Consider the following 20,511-nt stretch of genomic DNA (forward strand, 5'->3'; position numbering starts at 1 on the left):
TCCACTCAAGACGCGGTCACGATCATAATTCTGAGAGGAAAATATGTGGAAGGAGAGAGGGGGGGGGGACATTAGCCATGAGAATTTCATCGGCATTTTCATTTCTCCCATTATACATATACAAGAGGTATTTATTGCATTATTTTGGATACAAGTTATACGCACGAGCCTGATTCGTAATCCCGGTTGCGACGTCGCGTTTATAAATCGACGATTGATCCCGGAAAGAAAAGGTAGTAAAGGAAGAAAGAGAAAAAGAAAAAAAAAACGACGAAGAGGAAGAAGAAGAATTAGCTATTGTCCAATTTTATTAGTGATATTACTTTGTCTCGACGCCACTTCCGCCTCTTTCCTTCGTCGAACATTCCACTGCGCATTGATGACATTTAAGAAACTTTCAAACTTACCATAAACCATTCTCGACGATGGTACAAGTACGTGTTTATGCACGTACAGGCTGACGGTCAGTGGATGAATAGTAATCGTGAAATTAAGGTGGGCGCTTGTATGATTTAATACGAATCGTGTGTGTTCCTTGCTGGACATGTGATTGGTCGAAGTCTTCGCTCGAATCGAACGCAGGATTGCTCAGAACATTAATAATGATAGGCTGGCGATAATCTTGTTCAAATAAAATTCCCTGACCTTACCCGTCGAAAAATCCAGAATTACATCTCAACGTTTTCACACGAAACTTGGGTAACGTTGGGCAGCTTTTATCGCCAAAAGTTCCAGAAGTTGTGCACCTTTAATATATAAATTTGGATCTAAAAATACACTAGTTTCTGCTTCGTTTCACATGAATTATTATAAATTTAACAATACAGCATAGCTGAATCATTGAAAATGATTTATAAAAAAAGTACCTTATTCCCTATGGACTCCGGGTGGCTGCTAAATCGTCATCACGAAATTCTCTGACTATTACCGATTTTTCCGGTCTGTCGCATCCTGAATAATAATGAAACGCGCTATTAAATGAAATACAAAAGAAATAAGAAAAAGAAATTTTGGGATTATTTATTCTTCACGAAAGGTTGTTACGAAATGTTATTCGAAACCTTTTTTTTCTGTAACCCTTTTAATTCGCTGTGAAATTTTAAATACTGGTATATGATTTTTGTTGCTTTTTCTTGCCGGTCTTGTGATTTGAGGTCTTTAAAATACGAGTAATTGAAAAAAAAAAAAAAAAAAAAATTTCCGACTTGCGTAGAAAATCGACGAATTAAACAGGATCGCGAGTGTTTTCATTTTATTTTTATAATATATAATCGTTCAATATCTCTAAGGTCAAAATTTATCTAGTTGCAGGTTTTTCACACATTTATATTATAATAATCATAATAACTGAAGTGATATTTGATTGTTTATTATAGTTACATACGTATGAATATTTAATTGCGAAATCCATAAAAAATATTTGCGAATACACGTTAGTTATCGTTTAAATAGCAGGCTCCTTGACGGTCTTCATGTTAGGTTTCCTCAGGTGGTGATAATTCGGAAATACTCGCGTTAGATAATCGATCTGTCCAACTTGAGGCTGTCGGAAAAAAAAGAATAAAAAGAAATTAATCAGTCACGCATAAGCTTCGTAATTTGTCGACGGTAATGATTACTCACATACGGCTTGTCATTCATCTCTCTCCGCTGACACTGGCTGCCAAAAATTATGGTATTCTCGGACACGGTCTCAGGTTCGGTGAGGGAACAAGCTGCTCCGACGACACAGCCGTTGGTCAGTTCCACCTCCCGGCTAACCGAGGCTGAGAATAAACTCGAAATGACGAATCGATTTCCCTGGTAACACGGAGCGAATGAAAAAGCAGGTTTCATTCAAAGCTGCAGGAGAAACTGGATACATCAGGTTTTTTTGGTAATATATACTTTCTAAAATGCAGATCTTACTCTGGACACAGCGCGAGACTTTTGACTGCAGAGTAAAATCTGCTACATTTATGGTAAAACATATAGTTGACACGTGTATCTTTTACCAAAAACCTTGATCTGTTCGTCTTTCCCTGTAATTTTGCGTAAAATTTGCTCTTTTTCTTCCCTCCGTGAAAGATTCTCTCAACAAGCGGAAACTTTTAAAGATTCTGCGAAACTACCTTTCATCTCCAAAATATTGTTGTCGCCTACTTTCAATGCCTCGCATCTACTGTCCGTTTCGAATACGTTAAAGTTTCCAATAATCATGACAGGGGTTGACGCAGGCTCCGGGGCTCCAGCCGGCAGTCTGTAATTGTTCAATCATTCGTCTTGATGTTCGAATCCGAGTATTAATTCCTCGGAAAAACCAGGTTCCGAATGTCGTTCTTACCTGTTCGCTATCACCGCCATTTCCTCGACTATGTTTCCCTCTCCAATGATTATCGGACCAGCTTCGGCGATGATACTGGCCCTCGGATGTACGACCGTTCTCGAACCGATTGTTATGTGCCCTTTCAAAGTGCTCTCTTCGCATACGACAGCGCCTACTGCGATTTTTATGCTGTAAAAAGGAGTTTAAAGAATCACCTCAAGTTCGAATTGAAATCGTAATTGTAATTTAGCAAGTTCGTTTGTTTTCTCATTTTTTTCGAAGATTTTTCAAAGCGTACATCCGACTCTTTTCTTTTTTATCTTCGATGACAGCTCATGCTAACCTCGAAACAAAAGTACAACTCCAATTATACAAGTAAATTTTTCGGTTTTTAATTACAGCTTGTTATGAATATAAACTAGGAATCAAGACGTTCGATTCAGGGGGTTGATTAACTCGTTAATCGTTACGGTTGTTATTGAAAATAATTAATTAGCATCTTACTTCGACCGACGACTGACAGCGGAATCCATGTTGAGCGTATGCTATATTGCTCGAACCGACCAGTGCTTCCATCCAGTTGTGAAATTTCACGATATGTTCGGTGAAATGGATCCTCAGTATTCGTAGACACAGTTGCGTGCAATAAGGCGCTTTCAAAGTCACGCGCAGAGTTGCCTATTATCAGGCGCTTTAGGACTGTACGATAATAATTATAATATTGAATATTTGAAACCTGTCTCGCAATCTAGTCGACTGCTGTAACTATAATTACAGACTAAGTTTGTACTGAATGTAGCGAAATTCTGTCACCTCTTATAACCTTATCTCGTGTTTTTTTTTTTCTAATTTTGTTTGCTCATCGCAAATAGCTAATTAATTCTGTGCACGTCTTTGCCGACTTGGTAGATTTCCATCGCCTATGCAGGTTCAAATTTTGTCTAATTCTGACCTGATCGAATGTTGCAACGAGTATGGTAATTCGGCAATGAAAAACTAGGACACAATTATTTGAGACGCCGATCCGATTACTTTATACCTACCCGCGTTGTTGAAATAAAAAAGAAACTTGTCTGGTGAATGGTTTAACGCTTCATGGGACCGAGAAGGAATCATTGAGTTTCGCCCGAGTCGTTGAAAATGCGTCACTTCGTTATAGGTTGACTTACGTAAAGCATGCCTGCATAAGCCCAGAACTTTGTTGCTCGAACAATAGCCAATGGGACGACACGTTCATTCTGATGTTAAATAAGTAGCCAAGTTTTATTCGGTTTCGTTTAGGCGAAGAGAGAGAGCGGAGGACGGGGGATCTCCGCCACTTGCCACTGTCTCGTCTTGACTTTGACTATAATCATTGTCTTCTACCGCACTTCAAAACGTTGTAGTCTCTCTCAGTCCATCCTGCAGTTCGCGGTTAGGTATGTGTGTATGGGTAATCCTACAACTGGGTACATACACGCGATGTTAAACAGTTTTTCATTATTATTTTACCGAGGCGTGTGCGTTGGTCTCAGTGTTACGTAGTAGTAGCTACGTATAACAGGCGCGAAGCATGAGTCGCCTCGCATTTTTCTTCTTCTTCTTCTTCTTCTTCTTCTATTCTCTTCAGTTTCATAGACAAAAGAATACTTTTAGGCGTCGCAGCCGCATAGGTGTAACCGCTGCACGCACGCACCGTGCGGAATTGAAATTAGTTCGCTTTGTGAAAAATTTCTTTACACAGTGTATTTGGGTCAACGTTGACAGAGAAAGAGAGAGAAAGAGAGATGTTCGAATTAGCTTCGGACACGTTTACCGTTTACCGCTACCGGTTTTCGTATCGTTAAAAATTTTACACCTATCCGAGAAGGACGCGTTGCGGTCCGACAGTCTATTGGCTTAAATCAGATTCCATTGAAGAACGGTCTATGTTTATTTTTAAAATGGCGTCCCAAAAAATTATTCAAAGGTTCATAACTTTCCCGACTATCGATTAGTCGCAATGAAATCCGGCAGAGCGATTCTTGCCGTCCTCGCGTACGCTTGCAAATTTTATCAGAATTTTTCAACCCCGTGATTGAAAATTGCTGTTGTTTAAATATTCGAGGTGGATCGACGTATTTATGTGAAACAGTTTCATTGCAGAAACTGATATCGATGCCGAAGTTACTTATCCAATGAATTGAACTTGGAAAAATGATCAAATCCATTGTACCGACAGCTTCCTGTTTCCCGCATAAGATTTCCACGTAATTCGAGTAGAAGAACCGAGCGGTGAGCGGGTTGGGCAGGTATTTTGCAGCCCAGGGCGTGGGAGTTGGCGAAAAATTGGCATCAGGCCGGGTGGCCGTGCTTATCGGCGGAGCGGTAATTAACCGGAGTTATTTACGACCCTTGCAGGTTAGGACGGCCATCTTGTTCCGGCGCCATTTTTGTTTTATTGCATCGACCAGGGGCATCGGTATAATAATAGTCGCTAGAGCTACCATTATCATCGCTGATATATCTCTCGGTGTTTTATATTTGCTGTCTGGTGCCAGGAGCAAAGCGCCGAAGGTCTCGAGCCGCGCTTGTTGTCTTATTCATAAAGTAATTGAAACGTCTTCTTTTTTTCACACCTATATAATCCATCTACGTGCCCTGCGTGTGTCTTCTATTATCGTTCGCATATACACGCTCATTTCTATACATAAGCAGCCCTCTTCTCCCGGCGCCAAGGCGAATACCTTAATCGTGCCTTGCCCCGTGTTTATTCGAGGATAACCGCGAGAGTCTTGCGTAATTAACGCGTTCAGGAATGTGTGACGATGATGTCGCGTAATATGAACCAGAAACCGACGAATGGCGTGTCCCTTTTTCGTTTTCCCTCTGTCTTACTGGTCATGCCATCGGAGTTGACGATCCTCCGATGGTGGCATTAATTTTAACAAAAAACAATTTTATTTTCATTGTCGGTAGAGTCAGAAATGTACCAGAGTCGAGGATGTTACAGGCTCGTCCATAATGTCAGTTGTACCGCGTTGCGTAACTAGCAATTCACCTGCAAGTAGCATGTAATACAGCTTCTGCTGGCTTCGTCCTGGTAAAGTTGTATATCGGTTGTGTATCGATTGTTCAACGTTTATCACCGATTATCTTAGAGGTGTTACACAGTGTCCGTGTATTACACTCCGGTAGGAAATCGGTGTTTGCTTTCCTTTCACATCTTCGCGGTATACGTGCAGCAGCGGTACAAGTCGGTATAGAGCAATCGAATGTGTACACGTTGCGTGAAATTTACGTATATAGTAACTCAGTTTGCGAATTTCGCAAGATCTAGGCAATACCTATGTATGATGTATCCGTGACAAGTGACACTTGGTTAATTTATATTTTATCGTTTGATTCTCTTTCCATGTATGTTCTTAGCGAATTGCGAATCGATCGTTATGTATAATTTAACGTGAAGGAAAAAAAAAAAAAAAAAAAAAAACAACAAGTAAATAAAATAAAATAACGAGGCAACTGTTTATTCTGCAAGCTGAGTACAAACTGTCGGTGAAGTTTCAATAACGATAATTATTGCGCGTGCATACGTAACACAGAAGTGTATTCTAGACTCTTTGTATACCTGTACATAATTTTTAAACGACTCAGACGTCAGATGATGTGACGAAAAAGAAACAAAATAAAATATTTATGCGTTTGCTAGACTGTATTGTACGAGTTTAAAAGTATTTCTGATCTTCGAATACGTAATTGCATTTTTATGAACAAAATGTGCTATTTTTTATTAGCATCGGACGAACTATGTTGCTGATTATGTGGTGTAAAAACTATGTGAAAAAAATGTTACTTCTTCGCTAGCACTGGTCAACAAAAGTTCAGTTTTGTGTTTAACGTGAAAACTTTTAACCGATTATGTTAGTAACAAGGTTTAGTTTATACAATTTATATTGGAATATTTTATATACGAATAGTTTTATTGTAATATGATTTTTATTTTTTGCGTTAAAACTACTACCAGTAAAATTGAACGTTTGTCGTTTTGAATTACCTTTCTGGATTCAGGGTGTTTCGTTATTTATTCTAACTAATTAACTGGTATTTATTGTAAATAACAACGCATCCTGAATGAAAAAAGGTAAGTCGAAACGACAATCGAAATAAATATGATTTTATAATTAGGGCAGATTACGAGTGTTTAAAAATTCGTAAGTACTTTCCTTGTTTAAAAACTGCGTTTACCCAGTTTGGTTGGAATTCAGCGATATCAGAATGTCTTCCGTATCGCAAAGACTTTCTGAAGTTGACAATTAAACTTAATCAGCGACTTGACTTTGTCGAAAACTTTCTTTTCGTCGCGTTTCCGACCCGACTGTACGTTCCACGGATCCTGAAACGTTTCCGCCCGCAGGATGCTTGCTTAGCGTTTCCGCATCTCGAACCGCGAGTATTTTATAACGCAGCGGCAGGGACGTTATGAGTTTGCTATTAGCATACAGGCGAATGCGAATGCGCGTGCATGTCCAACTGTAACAAATTAAAGCCGCAGAAACGTCCAGCGTACAGGTACACTTACGCATCTACAAATGCACGTTTCTCCGTAAACCCTGCGCTCACAATCAATGAAAGAAGGTCAACGGCCCTTCGCTTGACGCGCGTTTTTATAACCGTGTACGCACTCCGCAATCGCTGCGCCAACGCTTTGCTTAGACGGCTCGGGGTTGGCCGTATCTACTCTATACAGGTATGCTATACGTATACTCGGTGATCGTATAATAACGCAGGTACTAATACCCGTTTCCACATACCTTACGCTCGACTTTCAGCAAGCAAGAGCAGCGTTTACTTGTACGATAATCTGCGAAAAACCGACGGTTTGAACAAATTTCAATCAGCGATATCGGGGGTATTATTATTATTTCTTTTTTGATGCGAAAATTTGCGGAATAAAATTATCTAAAAAGGTATTACAGCGAAATCTATAAAATCGCGATTCTTATCGACGACGAAACATTTCACAAATGATATTATCATCGGCGTGAAAACGATTAATACAGAATGAAATTGAACCCAGCGGTAATAAATTCTTGCTACCGATTTTATTTTTGAATCTCCTCTTTTTTTTTTGTTTTAAGAACGTTTAATTTTTTTTTTTTTTTGATCTTGTTTCTTCTCATTCGCTTCCTGGTTCATAATTACGGCGAGACGCGCGCGCGCCGCTGCGGTGATTCAGACTCGTCTCGATCGGCCATTCGCAGTGATCTAGGCGAGTATTAATCCAGACCCCTTCGCTTCTCGCACGCTTATTCGCTGTTGTTTCATCGCCGCAGTGATCTAGACCCGTCTTGATCAGCCCGTCACAGTGATCTAGACGCTCGTTGGTCGGCCGCCTTTTTATGCTTGACCGATTCGCTGCGGTCTCGTCGATACGATTTTCGATTGCGTTGTGTTTATAGTCGTGGGATATTTTATCTGGTTATTAACTGTTCCCGTTTCTCTGTTTTCAAGGGAAAAAAGGATGTTATTGTGATCACCCCGAAAATGGAAAGTTGAGTTTTTCAATTTTGTTTTTGTCCGCCGATATCTCGAGAACGAGTTGCCGGATTTCAATGATTTTTGTCACGATCAACGCGGCTTTTTCAAACTTGGTACTGATTAGATTTTGGTCGTTTGATCGTTTCGGTATTTTGTGAATTATTTAAGTTGAAAAATTCCAAAAAATAAAATGAGAACGATGATCGTGAGTTTGTATTTGTAGTTTAAAATTCGAATTTTACATTAATATTTTTTGTTCTCTCAACTTCGAACCTGCAGTTTGAAAACGAAAGGTGCGAGGCCTTTTAGATCGGTGCAGAACACTCTTAGTAATCGACAATTAGTACAAATTTCTTTGTTAACCACGAGAAAAACAAGAAAAAAAAAAAAAAAAAAACCAACAAATAACACCAAATCGGTAGAAAAATATAACGAGCACGTAATTTCAATTCAAAAGATGCATATATCGTAAAGTATCGTAATGATAAAAGTATACAGTTGTTCTGGCGATTTTCATCTTTCATCTCGTCGGGAAATCTTTCCAATTTCTTCTTCTTCGACGTTCTGCTATAATGACGTACGATACAAAGACGTGAGTTGAATCAGGCGGCGTCGACAAAGAGAGCAACTCCATGACAGTGTCAAACATTACCATACTGTCGATGGATAGCTCTCTTCATAGCGCCCGCCACTTTGCTGTATTTATTTCCTTTCCTCTTTCCATCGGCGGTAAAATTTCTTCTCGTCGGGTATAATTTCCGATCTGTAAAACAGGAAGAAATTATCACTTCTATACTTGCCTATTCTTGGTACGCCTACATCAATTCACGAGATTGGTGCGAGGAACGTTAACGTCATCGAAACATCAGGGAAAAATTGGTTATTTTCCAATTTTCGAATAACTTTCGAGCAGTTATCTTTCGAAGAATATCGTTACGTTTGGTTCGATACAGTTTAATAATGGTGCGAAGTTAGGTAAGTGTAGCAGTTATTGATACGTTTAGACCAAATTATTGACCATTTTATTTTCTAAAATTGTTCAATCGACGACACGAATTGTGAATTTCTCCATCACTAAAACAAATTGCCGGAGGGTTAAACACTACGAGTTTATTTTTGCTTAATTTTTCAACCAAGGATCAAACGGATACAGTCAAAAAAGGTCAATAATTGGGACATGGTCAAAAACTCGTACACTTACCTTAACGGTTTTTCCGTAACACGCATCGTTACGGTAACGTTTCTAACTTCAACCACGCGTCAACTCATGTTTTTAATTCCCATGTCGCAAACATTGCTGCAGCTTATTTATATGATAAACATATCGTAAGCTTCGTGCAGCATTAACTGTGTTACATAGGTTTAGAAGTGAAACGTGGGTTCTTTCTTTCCTTCTCTCTTCATTTTTACTCGCTTTTCTCTTTCTCCGATACCAAAGTACACTTCATCCTTCTTCACTTGCTCCAGCGGAACCGAGTCCAAGTCTCGTTATCGGGGTGGTGCGAAACCGCCCCGTCCTCTTAGCGCTCATCCTGATTGCAACTCAAACACAACCTCACTACTTGCTCAACTTACGTTAAACCCAGCGTTAGGTAATCGCGGTACGGAATAGGTGTGGGTTTGGTGTTGGAGAGAGATGCGTGTGGTATGAAAAGCCTCGTGCCCGGATTCGTTAGCACGACGGACATACGAGTGTGAAGTTAGCCATATATTAGGTAGTAGAAAATACTCTACATCGTACAAAAATACAACCACATCCCGAATATTTTTAATTCAGATCTATTTTGGCTCAACTTCCATCACGTTCACTGAGTATCTTTATTTTTCACAATAAAAATGTACAATCACCTGCTGAAACGGAACGAAACACGCTAGTTCTCGACGAATGAAGCGCGGTTGGGAAATGGCGAACCATTTTTCCACTAGTGTCGAAATATTTTTTCACCAGTGGGAAAAAAAAAACAGTTTTTCCCCACTTTTACGAGTGATCGAAAATGACAAAATTAATCAATTATTCTTAATCGAGAATTTGTAGCGTTTATTTATACCTGTAACCTTTTCTTACGATTACAGTTTCACTGTGGGATCTAGTCGCGTGTGTGGATTTTGTTCTTCGTAATTACTTGCGCACTTTTTTCCAAATTTTTCAACTTCTTCGACTGCTTGTCCAAATAATAATTAAAGCGAGAGAAAAAAAAACGGAGGAATAAGAAACAAAGAGAAAACACTGTAATTATAATTACCTGGATATTATTAATACCACTTTGACCCGACACTTGCTTGTTATAACTGTACAAATAAACTCTCCGCGCGAGCTGAACAATCATGGTATACGTACGTATGTAAGGTACCGTTTTACTCGTATGTGAATGAAAATACAATTGAAAAAATAACTCGCATTAATCATGAAGGGTGGGGGATAAAAAAAATATCGAAAAAAAGTTTCAACTATAACAAGATGAAGAAAAATTGTCCTTGATCGAAATTTCATCTTTTGTTTCCTTAATCTTGCAACGTGCACAAAGTTTGAGTGATAGAAAAATACGTGAAAAGAGGACGGAGGAGCAGGAAAAGAGAGAGGGAGAAAAAAAAAATGAAACAAGCAAGAGAAAGACAGAGAGAGAAAACGTATCTTCTACTTTGGTATATAGAAACTCGTTAAAATCGCCCCAACTAAGTCTCATTATCAGCAGCGTCTTAATCTCTGAGTAAACCAAACGAAACCGAACGAACGTACGAACTCCGTGAAAAATCTACATCGAACATCTTCGTCGTGTAAGCCGAGTCAACTATAACACAACTCTTGCCTTACCCGTAACCGCCTATCTATCCGCACATTGTTTGTACAGACGATATTTTTCACCTGTTCTACGCAACTGTTTAAACACCCGAATATAAGCGAACAACGAGCGTTTTTTCGAACAAGTATTTTCATCCCGTCCGCGTGCGTATGAGTGTACATGTACATTTTATACCTCATTAGGCACGTGGCTTGTAAAAAAAAAAAAAAAAAAAAAAAAAAAACAAACAAACAGAAAAAGAGAAGAAGAAAGTTTAATAAAGAACAGAAGCTGTTGTTTGACCACTGTAAAAAAAAAAAAAGAAAAAGAAAAAGAACCGCTTCTCCCAAGTTTCCTTATTATTAGCTTAGATATTTTCAAAATATGTTGTGCATCCATGTTTGAAGGAAACAATTGAAAAAGGAGAATCGATGTCTCGTATAAGTTAATTCGTGATATTAAATCATCAACTTGTATCGAGTCTGATGTTCTCGAAGTATGGAAATAGTGGAACAAAAATTGTGTCCAATTTTTATTTATTTTTTTTCTTACTATTTCGTTTTCAATTTCTTCGTAAAAATAAATTGACAGAAATGTAGGTCACCTCGTATCGCGATGCAGAAAACAATACCATTATACACTAGAATATGAGTTACATCATACGTGTGTATATATATATATACATATGTATCTATTTACTCGCTCTCCGAAGAAGCAGCATACATGTAATATAAAGATAGAACTCGAGTGCAACCATTGTGCAATTACTATTCTATTTCCCCTTATCGTTATCGTGTAATTTATTAATTGTCACAGAGTGAGATTGTTGTTCGTATTTTTCTCCTCTGCGTTGAAATTTACAAAATTTCTTACCGTGATTTCGAAGGGAAAAATTATTTTACCAATTTTATTCGACGTACGTTATAATCGCAACAGTCAGACACGGCGTGCGCGTTGTGGACCTTTGAAATAATCATAATTGTATCAATAATGTAACGGCAAATTCTTTGGCCATTGCGAATTTCGCGCGACATTGGCAAAGGTCGTTATTTTATTATCACTACGCGTAAACGCGAGTCCCGCTTATCGTCGATGTTTCAATTTTTCGATACGCGAAACTCGCTCGCAACAATAACTTGTCGTTGAACACACGTATCTGTATCGTAAGATTGTTAAACACGCGTGACGTTGCAGCAGTCATTGCACTCGGTAAAACGAAAAAACAGACGGTTCGAAATATGCACTGTAAAAAAAAAAAAAGTAAAAAAAAAAATGGTAAAGGAAAAAGAGGTAAAAAAATTTTTAAAAAATGTAGAACTTTCCGTACAATCTTATTCTCCAATTTTCACTCCAGCTTTATTTTCCTTTATTATTCTTGTTTGATTCGCTGTGTAATTTAGGAAGAGAAAAAAAAAAAGATTTAAAAAAATTGCTACGAGTTATCGTCAGCGCGTACCTTGAATAACGACGATGAATGTTCGATTCGAAGCGAAGCTTTTGTACGCAATATATTTAGTGCTAGCTGCGAGATAGCGTTCGTGCCAACACTTGACGGGTTATAGATTGAAAAGTTTCAACCTGACGAAACGACGTCGACTCAGTTTTTTTTTTCTTCTTTTTCTTTAACGTTTCACTCTATTCCGGTCTCTTTTTTCTATTTTCTTTTTTTTTTTTCCAAGTGGGGGAGGGGAAGCGATGATATTGTATCAAACTCGGACGCGATATGATAACGTTGCGAGATAACAATGTTACACCGTGATCGTGTAACAGGTAAGAGAGGCACGTGAACGAATTTTTCAATTGGCTCATCACCGCGGCACCTTGATAACAGAAAAAAAAAAAAAAACAGTACGTTCGTACAGGTATTATTTATTACTAGTTCGTATCGTCGTATAATTTTCCTTGTACTTATTTTTTTTTTTTTTTCCACCTCTTAAAAAATACACCTACGAAACAAAGTTGGCGAATTAATATAGAGAATCAGAAGTAAAAAGTTGAAGAGAAATATGTCTATAACAATTGCTCTATTCGAATTAAATATTCTGAATTTTGTCGAAACATTCATTTTTTTTTTTTTTTTTCTGCATCGCATTTTTTTCTCGACGGATATTTGCTCGTACGTGGTAAGATTCATCGATCAATGAAACCATCGGCAATGCTTGTGACGTAATCTTGTGCTCGAAACAAAATGGCCTCTAGATACATTTGTAAAAATTTTATCTTCAATTTTGCGTCTGTAAGAAAAACTTGGAATTTCGATTCTCGTCTTGTTTAGAATGAAAAATTTTTACGAATAAAAAATGCAAGAATCGGATGTTGTTTTTTTTTTTTGCAGTGTTAATTCCCCGCCGAAGATTGTGCGTCGAGCGATTAATTTCAATGCAAACATCTTACGTATATAACTATCGTCTCGCGGTTGCGCAATTACAAATCTGTAAGATGGCTGCAGGTTATGCCAATTGGCAAATTCGACTCATCAATAATCACCGTGCATCACAGGATGCCGATCGATATCGTGACTAACGATCGATCGGTGTACTTAAATCGCAAATTTTACTATTTACGGAGAAATTTGTCAGTTGTAGGTACGCGTTTGTTCCTACGCATGTTTATAAAATACTTATTTATCAGGCGTATATATTTCTTTTCGATTATTTATCTATCTTTGTGTTTTGTTTGACGTAATATTTTAACGGTTGTTTAATATTGCGAACGTATGTCTATGATGAACGATATCGTTGAGTAATTGTTTTTCACATTGAAACAAGTTGCAGAGGTGTAACGTATAAGAAATAAATTACAAACGCTCCATATTTCATCCTGCACTCAGAATCGTTGAGAGTTCTATAAAAATATATTGAAACAATTTTATCAAACTTTTCCAACGTAGACGTGGCGACGATGTTCGACTTCTATTTCTTTTCATCTTATTCTATTATTTATTTTTTTTTTTTGCTTTCTCTCGCAGAAATCTGCAGGATATTAACGTACGTACGTAATCGGATAAATATAAACTCGACTGTGGCAAATATGGATTATTTTGAAAAACTTACCGAATGGATGCCTGACGTTTCCTTGCGAGGGAAAAATTAGCGCGGACGATGAAATTTCAGGGAAAATCGGCACGTCGGTGTGGATAAAAAAAAAAAAAGAAAAATACGATTTTACTTTCGAAAAGTTGTACAGACATGTAACCGTGAAGTTTTAACAGTAATCTCGGATCGATAAATTGTATCACAAACGCGGTGTTATTAAGGCGATATGAAATAACGTACGTTTTCGGTTAATGAAATAACTGCTGCTGGCGGTTCGCGTGCGGATTCAACAGGTGGTCGACTTCTTGTTGCAGCTGCGTAATCTATGAAAGATCCATGGATCGCGGGGATCTAGGATCCGCCCTGTATCGACGATCGAATCTTACGCCTTTCCTTGCCTCTTGTTTTTAATTTTTTTTTGTTTTTTTGTTTTTTTTTTCTTTTTTTTCTCATCGACGTTACTTGCGAAATTATTTTTACGTCGCGGCGAACGAAACAAACGAAAATCACAAGAACGAGTGACGTGGACGTACCTCCGGCTTCCCTCATATACCTCCTAGGCGCCTAGTGACGTCACGCCTATACTCTTTTCTTATCACTCGACACACATCCAACTCACGGGCGAGTGTGAATATACGGAATATAGATTACGGCCTCTGCCTACCTGTGCGTGTACCTCCTCCTCCTGTTCCTCCTTCTTTGCCACACTAGGAGGGTGGTGGGGAGTAACGCTCTCACCGTACGTTTAATATATATACATATTTCCCCCGTTCGAGTAACTACCTCATCGTCTCGTTTCGTCCGACATTTTTTCATTAGTTATTTATTTATATGATTTTTCTTTCATATTTAAACTCAAATTTTCAAAGTTTTTAGTTCTTATCCAAGGATTTAGGTGCACGCGTCACTGTATAAATTTTATAGCCGTTCGTTTTAATTTTTTTCCGTGAAATTACTTTAGCAGGATTTTTATTTTTGGTTATAAAATACTAAAATTGAAAGAGAGAGAGAGAGAGAGAGGAAATATGGATCGATGATCTTATCGATCAAGCAGGAAAAAAAATATCCACCTTTTTTGTTCAAGTAATAAGCATTTATGAACAAAGTTATTCTACCTTATTCAATTGATCGAATGAATTTAAGTAGCGGATATTAAAAGAATATAGATATTTCTTTTCCCCGGGGAATCTTGAAAAGAATCATTACTTATCGCTAAAAGATGTGTTTCATCTCCATATGCGTACAGTATACACATATAGGTGATTGTTTGATATTTATAGATATTTATCAATCCGAGGACTGTAATGAATGATTTTTTATCTCTAATTTTCTGAACGATTTTTTTTTTAAAATAATTTTTTTAATTCAAGAACCTTGCCACGACACTTTTTTTTACTGTCACCTTCTTCTTTTTATTTTCAATTCACAGAGTCCGCACAGGCAATTTTGATTACTTGACGCACGCTTTAATAATTTACTCTTCGTCGGGATTGAACAACTTTGTTACTCGAACCGTCAGCGCGTTCGTATCTTCGTCGTCTGCTGCCTCGTTCTTCTTCTTCTACTCGTTCCTCTTCTTTGCGTATATATTCGATGAATCGTAAGTATATCGAAGGTGCTAAACCAAGGCAGCTCAAAATTCGAGGTGCGAACGAACGAGCGAGCGTTTATAACGGAAGTACGCGTTACATGTGTGAAGGAAAAATTATCACACCCTTGCAAAAAATGTATATGTGTACAATGTAGCCGTATAACCCGCCTTAACTTTTCATTCCCGTTCTTGTTTTTCTCCGGGGGGGGGGGGGGGGGTTAAAAATATAATTCGTACGGAATATTGTGTGAAACAGATAATAGCGTAATTTCACAATAAATTGCCGAGATTTTTTTTTCTTTTCACCGTTTTCTTGTTATCTTTTTCCGTTTCTTTTCTTTTTCGCTCCATCTCTTTTCCGTACGCTTTATATTGATGGAATAAATCTGAGGGAAAACGGGGGATGAATTTATGACATTGAAATGAGAACGCGGGCGCCATATTAAACTACATTATCTCTATGCGAGTGTAAACAATTATATAGTCAAGGTGTGCGGTATGTGTGTATGCACGTGTGTATATTCGTACACGCGTAACGCTGTATTATACGTATACCCGAAGCCTGTAGCCGTTTACCTCGTCAGGCAAACACGGCGTTATATAAAAATTAGGGAGAGAGACACGTAGGCACGGAATGATACTCCGCGAACGCTTCTTTTTATTGTACCTCCTTCTTGTACGCGGTATGCATGCAGGTATCTACGTTATACGTGTATAAGTATCGTTTGTGTACACATGGGTATTATGTTACAATATTAGAAGAGATGAAGCGGAGCGCGTGGCCCGTTTAAAACCGGGATCCCTGAGCATCTTATCGCCGGAGAAGAAGAAGTGGAAGGAAGAAGCGACGAAGGAGTCCGAGAAACGCGATCAGAGACTGACAAAAAAAAAAAATGGATCGAAAAAGAAAATACAAAAAAAAAAAATATCGTTTAATTTTTGTTCAACGTTAAATATTGTGTATAACGAGAAGACAAGGCGAATCGCTTTTCATTCAGTCGTTCGCATGTCAGTCAGTCAGCCATCGTCTTAATAATCTAATTAGCTTTCTCATTGTCATAATTTATTACTCGCGAAGAATTTCAGTCGTCTTGCTAAAAAAAAAAGAATAATAACCTCGACGTAAAGACGCGTCACTTTTCGGCTATGTTTAAGTTTTTTTTTTTTTTTTTTTTTACATCTCTCTCGTCTGCAGCTAGTTCATTATCGCCACTCTTATATTATTATGTTTACTCTAATTTTTAATCGAACCTCTGTAAGTCAAAGACAAAAAATAGAAAGAAGAATTAATATTAAGGCGTGTGTCGGAAATGTTTTCGACGATGAATTCTACACGCTAATTACGTCCTTATAACCGCTGCAGAACACTCGAGGTATTCAAACAACCATTGCGCTGCGCGTACTTATACAGGTGTGATAGGGATCTCGCTTTTATTATACACATACGTACGTATGCACGAGGTCTTAAGGCCAGCCTCGTCTTAGGAAGAATTTCGTAGTCTCCGGAATTTAACTCGTATTGCATTATCTGTCCGCGTATATTTGCACGAAAAGAAAAAAAAAAGTTGTTGTTTCAAACTATTCGTCATCGTATATAACGCCGGCTGCTCTTACTCAATTCATGTTACAATTTTCGTTATACAAGGGGCAAAAAATAAATAATTCTATACGGATATGAAAATTGCGTACACAGGTGTATACGAATATATTTTATTCACATTTTTTCACTATATGCACGCGGCCAGAGTTAAGCCGATTGCAAAAATCGTCGTATCAACTTTTCTGCGGCGTTCGTTTCAAATCGTTACGCTCGAGTGGCAGCAAGAGTTTGGTTTTCCCCTTGGTGAAATGATAAGTATTAAATTTTTATTTCTCCATCTCGAACAATCCAATTCTTTACTTCCGTTGTCTTTTTCTTACGATCGAGCTCACCTGTAGGCGTCTTGGAAAGTTTTTCTTGCTTGATCCAACATCTGTTTGTAAGTAGCGAGATCCGCGGCCTTATCGCGCTGCACGGTAGCCAATCTCGTCTTCAGTGCGAGACATTCTTCCTCGAGTAGCTCCATTCTGTGCAAAACCAAAAACAAAACAAAAAAGAAATCTATTCAGCTCGAGACTTGGTGAAAAAAAAAAGAATAAAAAATTGCAGATTTTTAAATCGTTGGTATCTCACTTGAAACGCGTTTCATCGTTCGCAATTTCTTCTCGACTCCCACCGGAAATCGTCGATGATTTTAACGAACGCGGTTTGTATCCGCTGTTCACTTTGCTCAGACCGAATCTGTCCAATTCCATTCGTTGCAGTTTCGTTTCCAGCCTAGCCAGTTTGCTCCGCTCCATTCTCAGCGTCTCCTGAATTTTACGACGATGACGCGAATGGGTTTCGATGATGAAAAAGAAAAGGTGAAAACCTAAGAGGAGGAGGAGAAGCTTCTCCAACGTTTTTTTTTACCGCTATACCGTCCGTCGCGAATCGCTCCTCGTCGAGACGTCTGTTCAAAACCGCGACCAGCTCCATGAGACGTTCTCTTTCCGCTTCCGCGGCCAAACCAAGGGTCACGTATTCGTTGTAATCACCGTTTGTCCTGGATCTGGAGGTGCCCGCGGGACTGATGCTCTTGCGTCCCCGCGAGAGGGGCAAGAATTTTCCATCCCCTTTGCAGCCGGACTCGTTCCTTCGCGTCAAATCAAGCGGCGGTGGTGAAAATGTAGAATTTACGAAGAGGCGAGAAACTCACTTTCGGGGGATTTTAAATTTTAGAAAATTTAGAAGACGATACGGAAAGGCGGAGTGTACGAAAAACCGGAGTACAGAATCGTGAGAATTTTGCTACACATTTTTATATTCATCTTGACAATTCCATGTTACGACTGTCGGAGCTTTGACTTGTATTATTTATTTCTTGTTTTTTCATTTCTATAAAATGTATCATCGCCCTTTTGAAAATTCGGTATCGTTACCCAACCATCTTATAACGCTTCTACCATTTTCGCCCTCTTTTGGTGAAATGAGAATAAAAATTGTCGAAGCGTCGGTATAAGGTCGGTAACAGAGACCTGCTTATTCGAACTTGGATATCCGCTCACCTCAACGCGTCGATCTCAGTTTCCCTCTCGTCGATGATTCGCCTTAAGTGCTCGTTGCTCGCTTGCAGTCTTTTCACCTCGTCGGACATTTTCACGCACTCATTTTCGGCCCTCTCCTTAGCGACGAGCGTCTCTCTTTCCCGTTCCCGAAATTTATCCTCTACGGTTTTGAGCCGTCCCTGCAGTTTAATCAAATTTCACGTTACAGTAACGAAGCGATCGTTAATTTTCTGCTGAATGAATGTATATATATGTATATATATATATATGTATATGCTATTCCCGAATCGATCGTACGTTCAGTGCCTGTATCAAGTGATCGTCGTGGGATCTTTTCTCGTTGAGGAGCGCTACGCTCTGCTTGGCGTTCGTCAAATCGTTTTCCAAGACCTTTATCCGCGCCTTGGCAGCGTCCTGTTTTCGCCTCGAAGCTTCGAGAGCCACGCTCATCTGGCGCAATTCCCTCGCAGATTCCTCGGCTCTCTGTCTTCGCTCTTTTTCCATGTTTCGCAGATTCGTTATCTGCCTTTTGTCCGCCGTTGACGTGGTCGTTGTCCCTGTAGTTAGCGACGTTAACTAACTTAACCGTGTCTTTTATACTCGTTACTTTTTCTTTATGGCTTTTATACTGAATTACCGCTCGCAGTTCCTCGGCAAGTTCCGTCCGACTCGCTCAGCTTCATCTGAAGCTCAGCAATCCTTTGATGCAACTGCTGAATCTGCTCGGCTCGACCTCTCCAACCGCTTTGATGGGACGACAGACTGGAAATCGTCACGTTTTCGCCCACCTCGCTACATAATAACTGAATTTCAATAATAGTCTGTTCAATACACTCATCGGTCGTTGTGCGGAAAAAATTGTCCATGCATAATTTACCCAATTATTGTTCTTATACGTGAAAAAAGAACTTACCACTTTAAAACTTGATATGAAACGAATCTACTACATTTTTTTTTCAATTCAAAACCGATTTCAAAAGTTCGTATAACGTTAGTATTTTATATACTCTTTGTTCAAACATTCATCTTGGGGGAAATTGTCGTAGCTTAGGAATATATTAATTCGAGAAATCCTGAATGCGAGACTGTATCGTGATATCGAGAGAGAGAAGAAAAAATGTTAACTTCCGACTCACCAACATCTTCAAGAATCAATCTCACCTTCTGAGCCTTGTTCAATTCTTGCCTGAGCGAAGTGCAGGTGTTCTTAGACTCGTACAGCTTCGAACTAACCTGCTGAAGTTTATCCTGAAGCGTCTTTATCTGCTCTTCGCGATTCTTCATCTCCTCCTCGATGGTCAACGGCCGTTTTATCTCTGTCGCGTTATTCGTTGATGAGAAATAATCGCTATGCAGTAAAAGTAACTCCGTTAATACCGTCGCTCCGCGAATCGCTGCGAGAGGTCCGACGAACGACTTCCAAATTTTCCGAATTCTTCCGCGGTTCTTTCTCATTCTCAGCGAGCTTCGACTCCAGGGTCTTGCACCTCGTTTTTAGCACTTCAACCTCGGCCGTTTGCTCCCGGCACTTTTTACTTAGCTCGACAATCTTAGAGGCTGCTATTTCCCCCGCTAGACCCGAGCTTAAAGTGACTTGCGAATTTGCTTTTCGGATGTGTGATTGCAGCTTCTCTTCGCACTCTTCGAGCGCACGTCGCAGACATCCGTTCTCGCTTGACAAGTCCTGGACATCGGGTCGGGTTGATTTTATAAAATATTGTCAAGTTTAGTGTTCTTTTACAAAACAGTTGATCTCACCCGAATTTGATCCCGTAAAAATCTGTTCAATTCCTCCGGGAATATTATCTCTTCGGGCAGAGATTCCTGAAAGATTTTATTACGGTATTGGAACTTTTGTCGTATGATAATATTTTGAAAACATACAATCATTTATCCCTGAAAGATCGTGTCAATTTACCTGTAAAAAATCATCGTATCCAACCTTCTCGGTTAGATCAAAGGTGTCGGGTGTCTTGGTTTCATTCCTTTCGGATGTCGATGCAGGTTTCATTTTTGTCTATGGGATGTCTCGCCGAGAAGTTTCACTTTGGGATCACCTCTCAGCCTTTTTGGTGTAAAATTCACGATCTCTTATCGTTCCCTGGCTAAGAACGCGGAGTAAATAAATCATCGTTCAATCCCCATTTGGCATTTTGACATTTCGACTTGTGTGCCGAAACAAAATGTTACCGGCAATTCGATTCGTCGAGCGTT

The 20,511-nt window shown here is 39.0% G+C and overlaps 2 protein-coding genes across 2 annotated transcripts; both read right to left on the minus strand.

The window, feature by feature from the left end:
* Window positions 1-1,348: 1,348 nt before the first annotated feature.
* On the minus strand, window positions 1,349-2,930 carry LOC124300253 (dynactin subunit 6). The gene is made up of 5 exons (XM_046754127.1): window positions 2,810-2,930; window positions 2,324-2,494; window positions 2,112-2,239; window positions 1,624-1,766; window positions 1,349-1,543 (listed from the first exon to the last, which is right to left on the minus strand). The coding sequence occupies exons 1-5, from the start codon at window positions 2,836-2,838 to the stop codon at window positions 1,445-1,447; spliced, it is 570 nt and encodes a 189-aa protein (XP_046610083.1). The 5' UTR covers window positions 2,839-2,930; the 3' UTR covers window positions 1,349-1,444.
* A 12,620-nt stretch (window positions 2,931-15,550) lies between these two features.
* LOC124300915 (coiled-coil domain-containing protein 13) lies at window positions 15,551-20,308 on the minus strand. Its single transcript, XM_046755411.1, has 11 exons — window positions 20,216-20,308; window positions 20,056-20,121; window positions 19,675-19,981; window positions 19,459-19,613; window positions 18,935-19,100; window positions 18,595-18,854; window positions 18,298-18,476; window positions 17,663-17,885; window positions 17,384-17,562; window positions 17,143-17,277; window positions 15,551-15,596 (listed from the first exon to the last, which is right to left on the minus strand). Exons 1-11 carry the CDS (start codon window positions 20,306-20,308, stop codon window positions 15,578-15,580), a joined length of 1,782 nt encoding a protein of 593 aa, XP_046611367.1. The 3' UTR covers window positions 15,551-15,577.
* Window positions 20,309-20,511: the final 203 nt, after the last annotated feature.

The sequence above is a fragment of the Neodiprion virginianus genome, chromosome 3, assembly GCF_021901495.1.
Source record: "Neodiprion virginianus isolate iyNeoVirg1 chromosome 3, iyNeoVirg1.1, whole genome shotgun sequence".
Classification (NCBI taxonomy): Eukaryota; Metazoa; Arthropoda; class Insecta; order Hymenoptera; family Diprionidae; genus Neodiprion; species Neodiprion virginianus.

Bases quoted from the DNA above. Each gene is read 5' to 3' on its own strand.
- LOC124300253 (XM_046754127.1), bottom strand. From the start codon at position 2,838: ATGGATTCCGCTGTCAGTCGTCGGTCGAA. The intron at 2,495-2,809 runs GTAAGATGCTAA...TCCTTTTTACAG, and splicing joins GCTGTCAGTCGTCGGTCGAA to CATAAAAATCGCAGTAGGCG. The intron at 1,767-2,111 runs GTAGTTTCGCAG...GTTTATTCTCAG, and splicing joins CAATATTTTGGAGATGAAAG to CCTCGGTTAGCCGGGAGGTG.
- LOC124300915 (XM_046755411.1), bottom strand. From the start codon at position 20,308: ATGAAACCTGCATCGACATCCGAAAGGAATGAAACCAAGACACCCGAC. The intron at 17,886-18,297 runs GTGAGCGGATAT...TTTGACGCGAAG, and splicing joins ACTGAGATCGACGCGTTGAG to GAACGAGTCCGGCTGCAAAG. The intron at 17,278-17,383 runs GTGAGATACCAA...GGTTTTGCACAG, and splicing joins AACGATGAAACGCGTTTCAA to AATGGAGCTACTCGAGGAAG.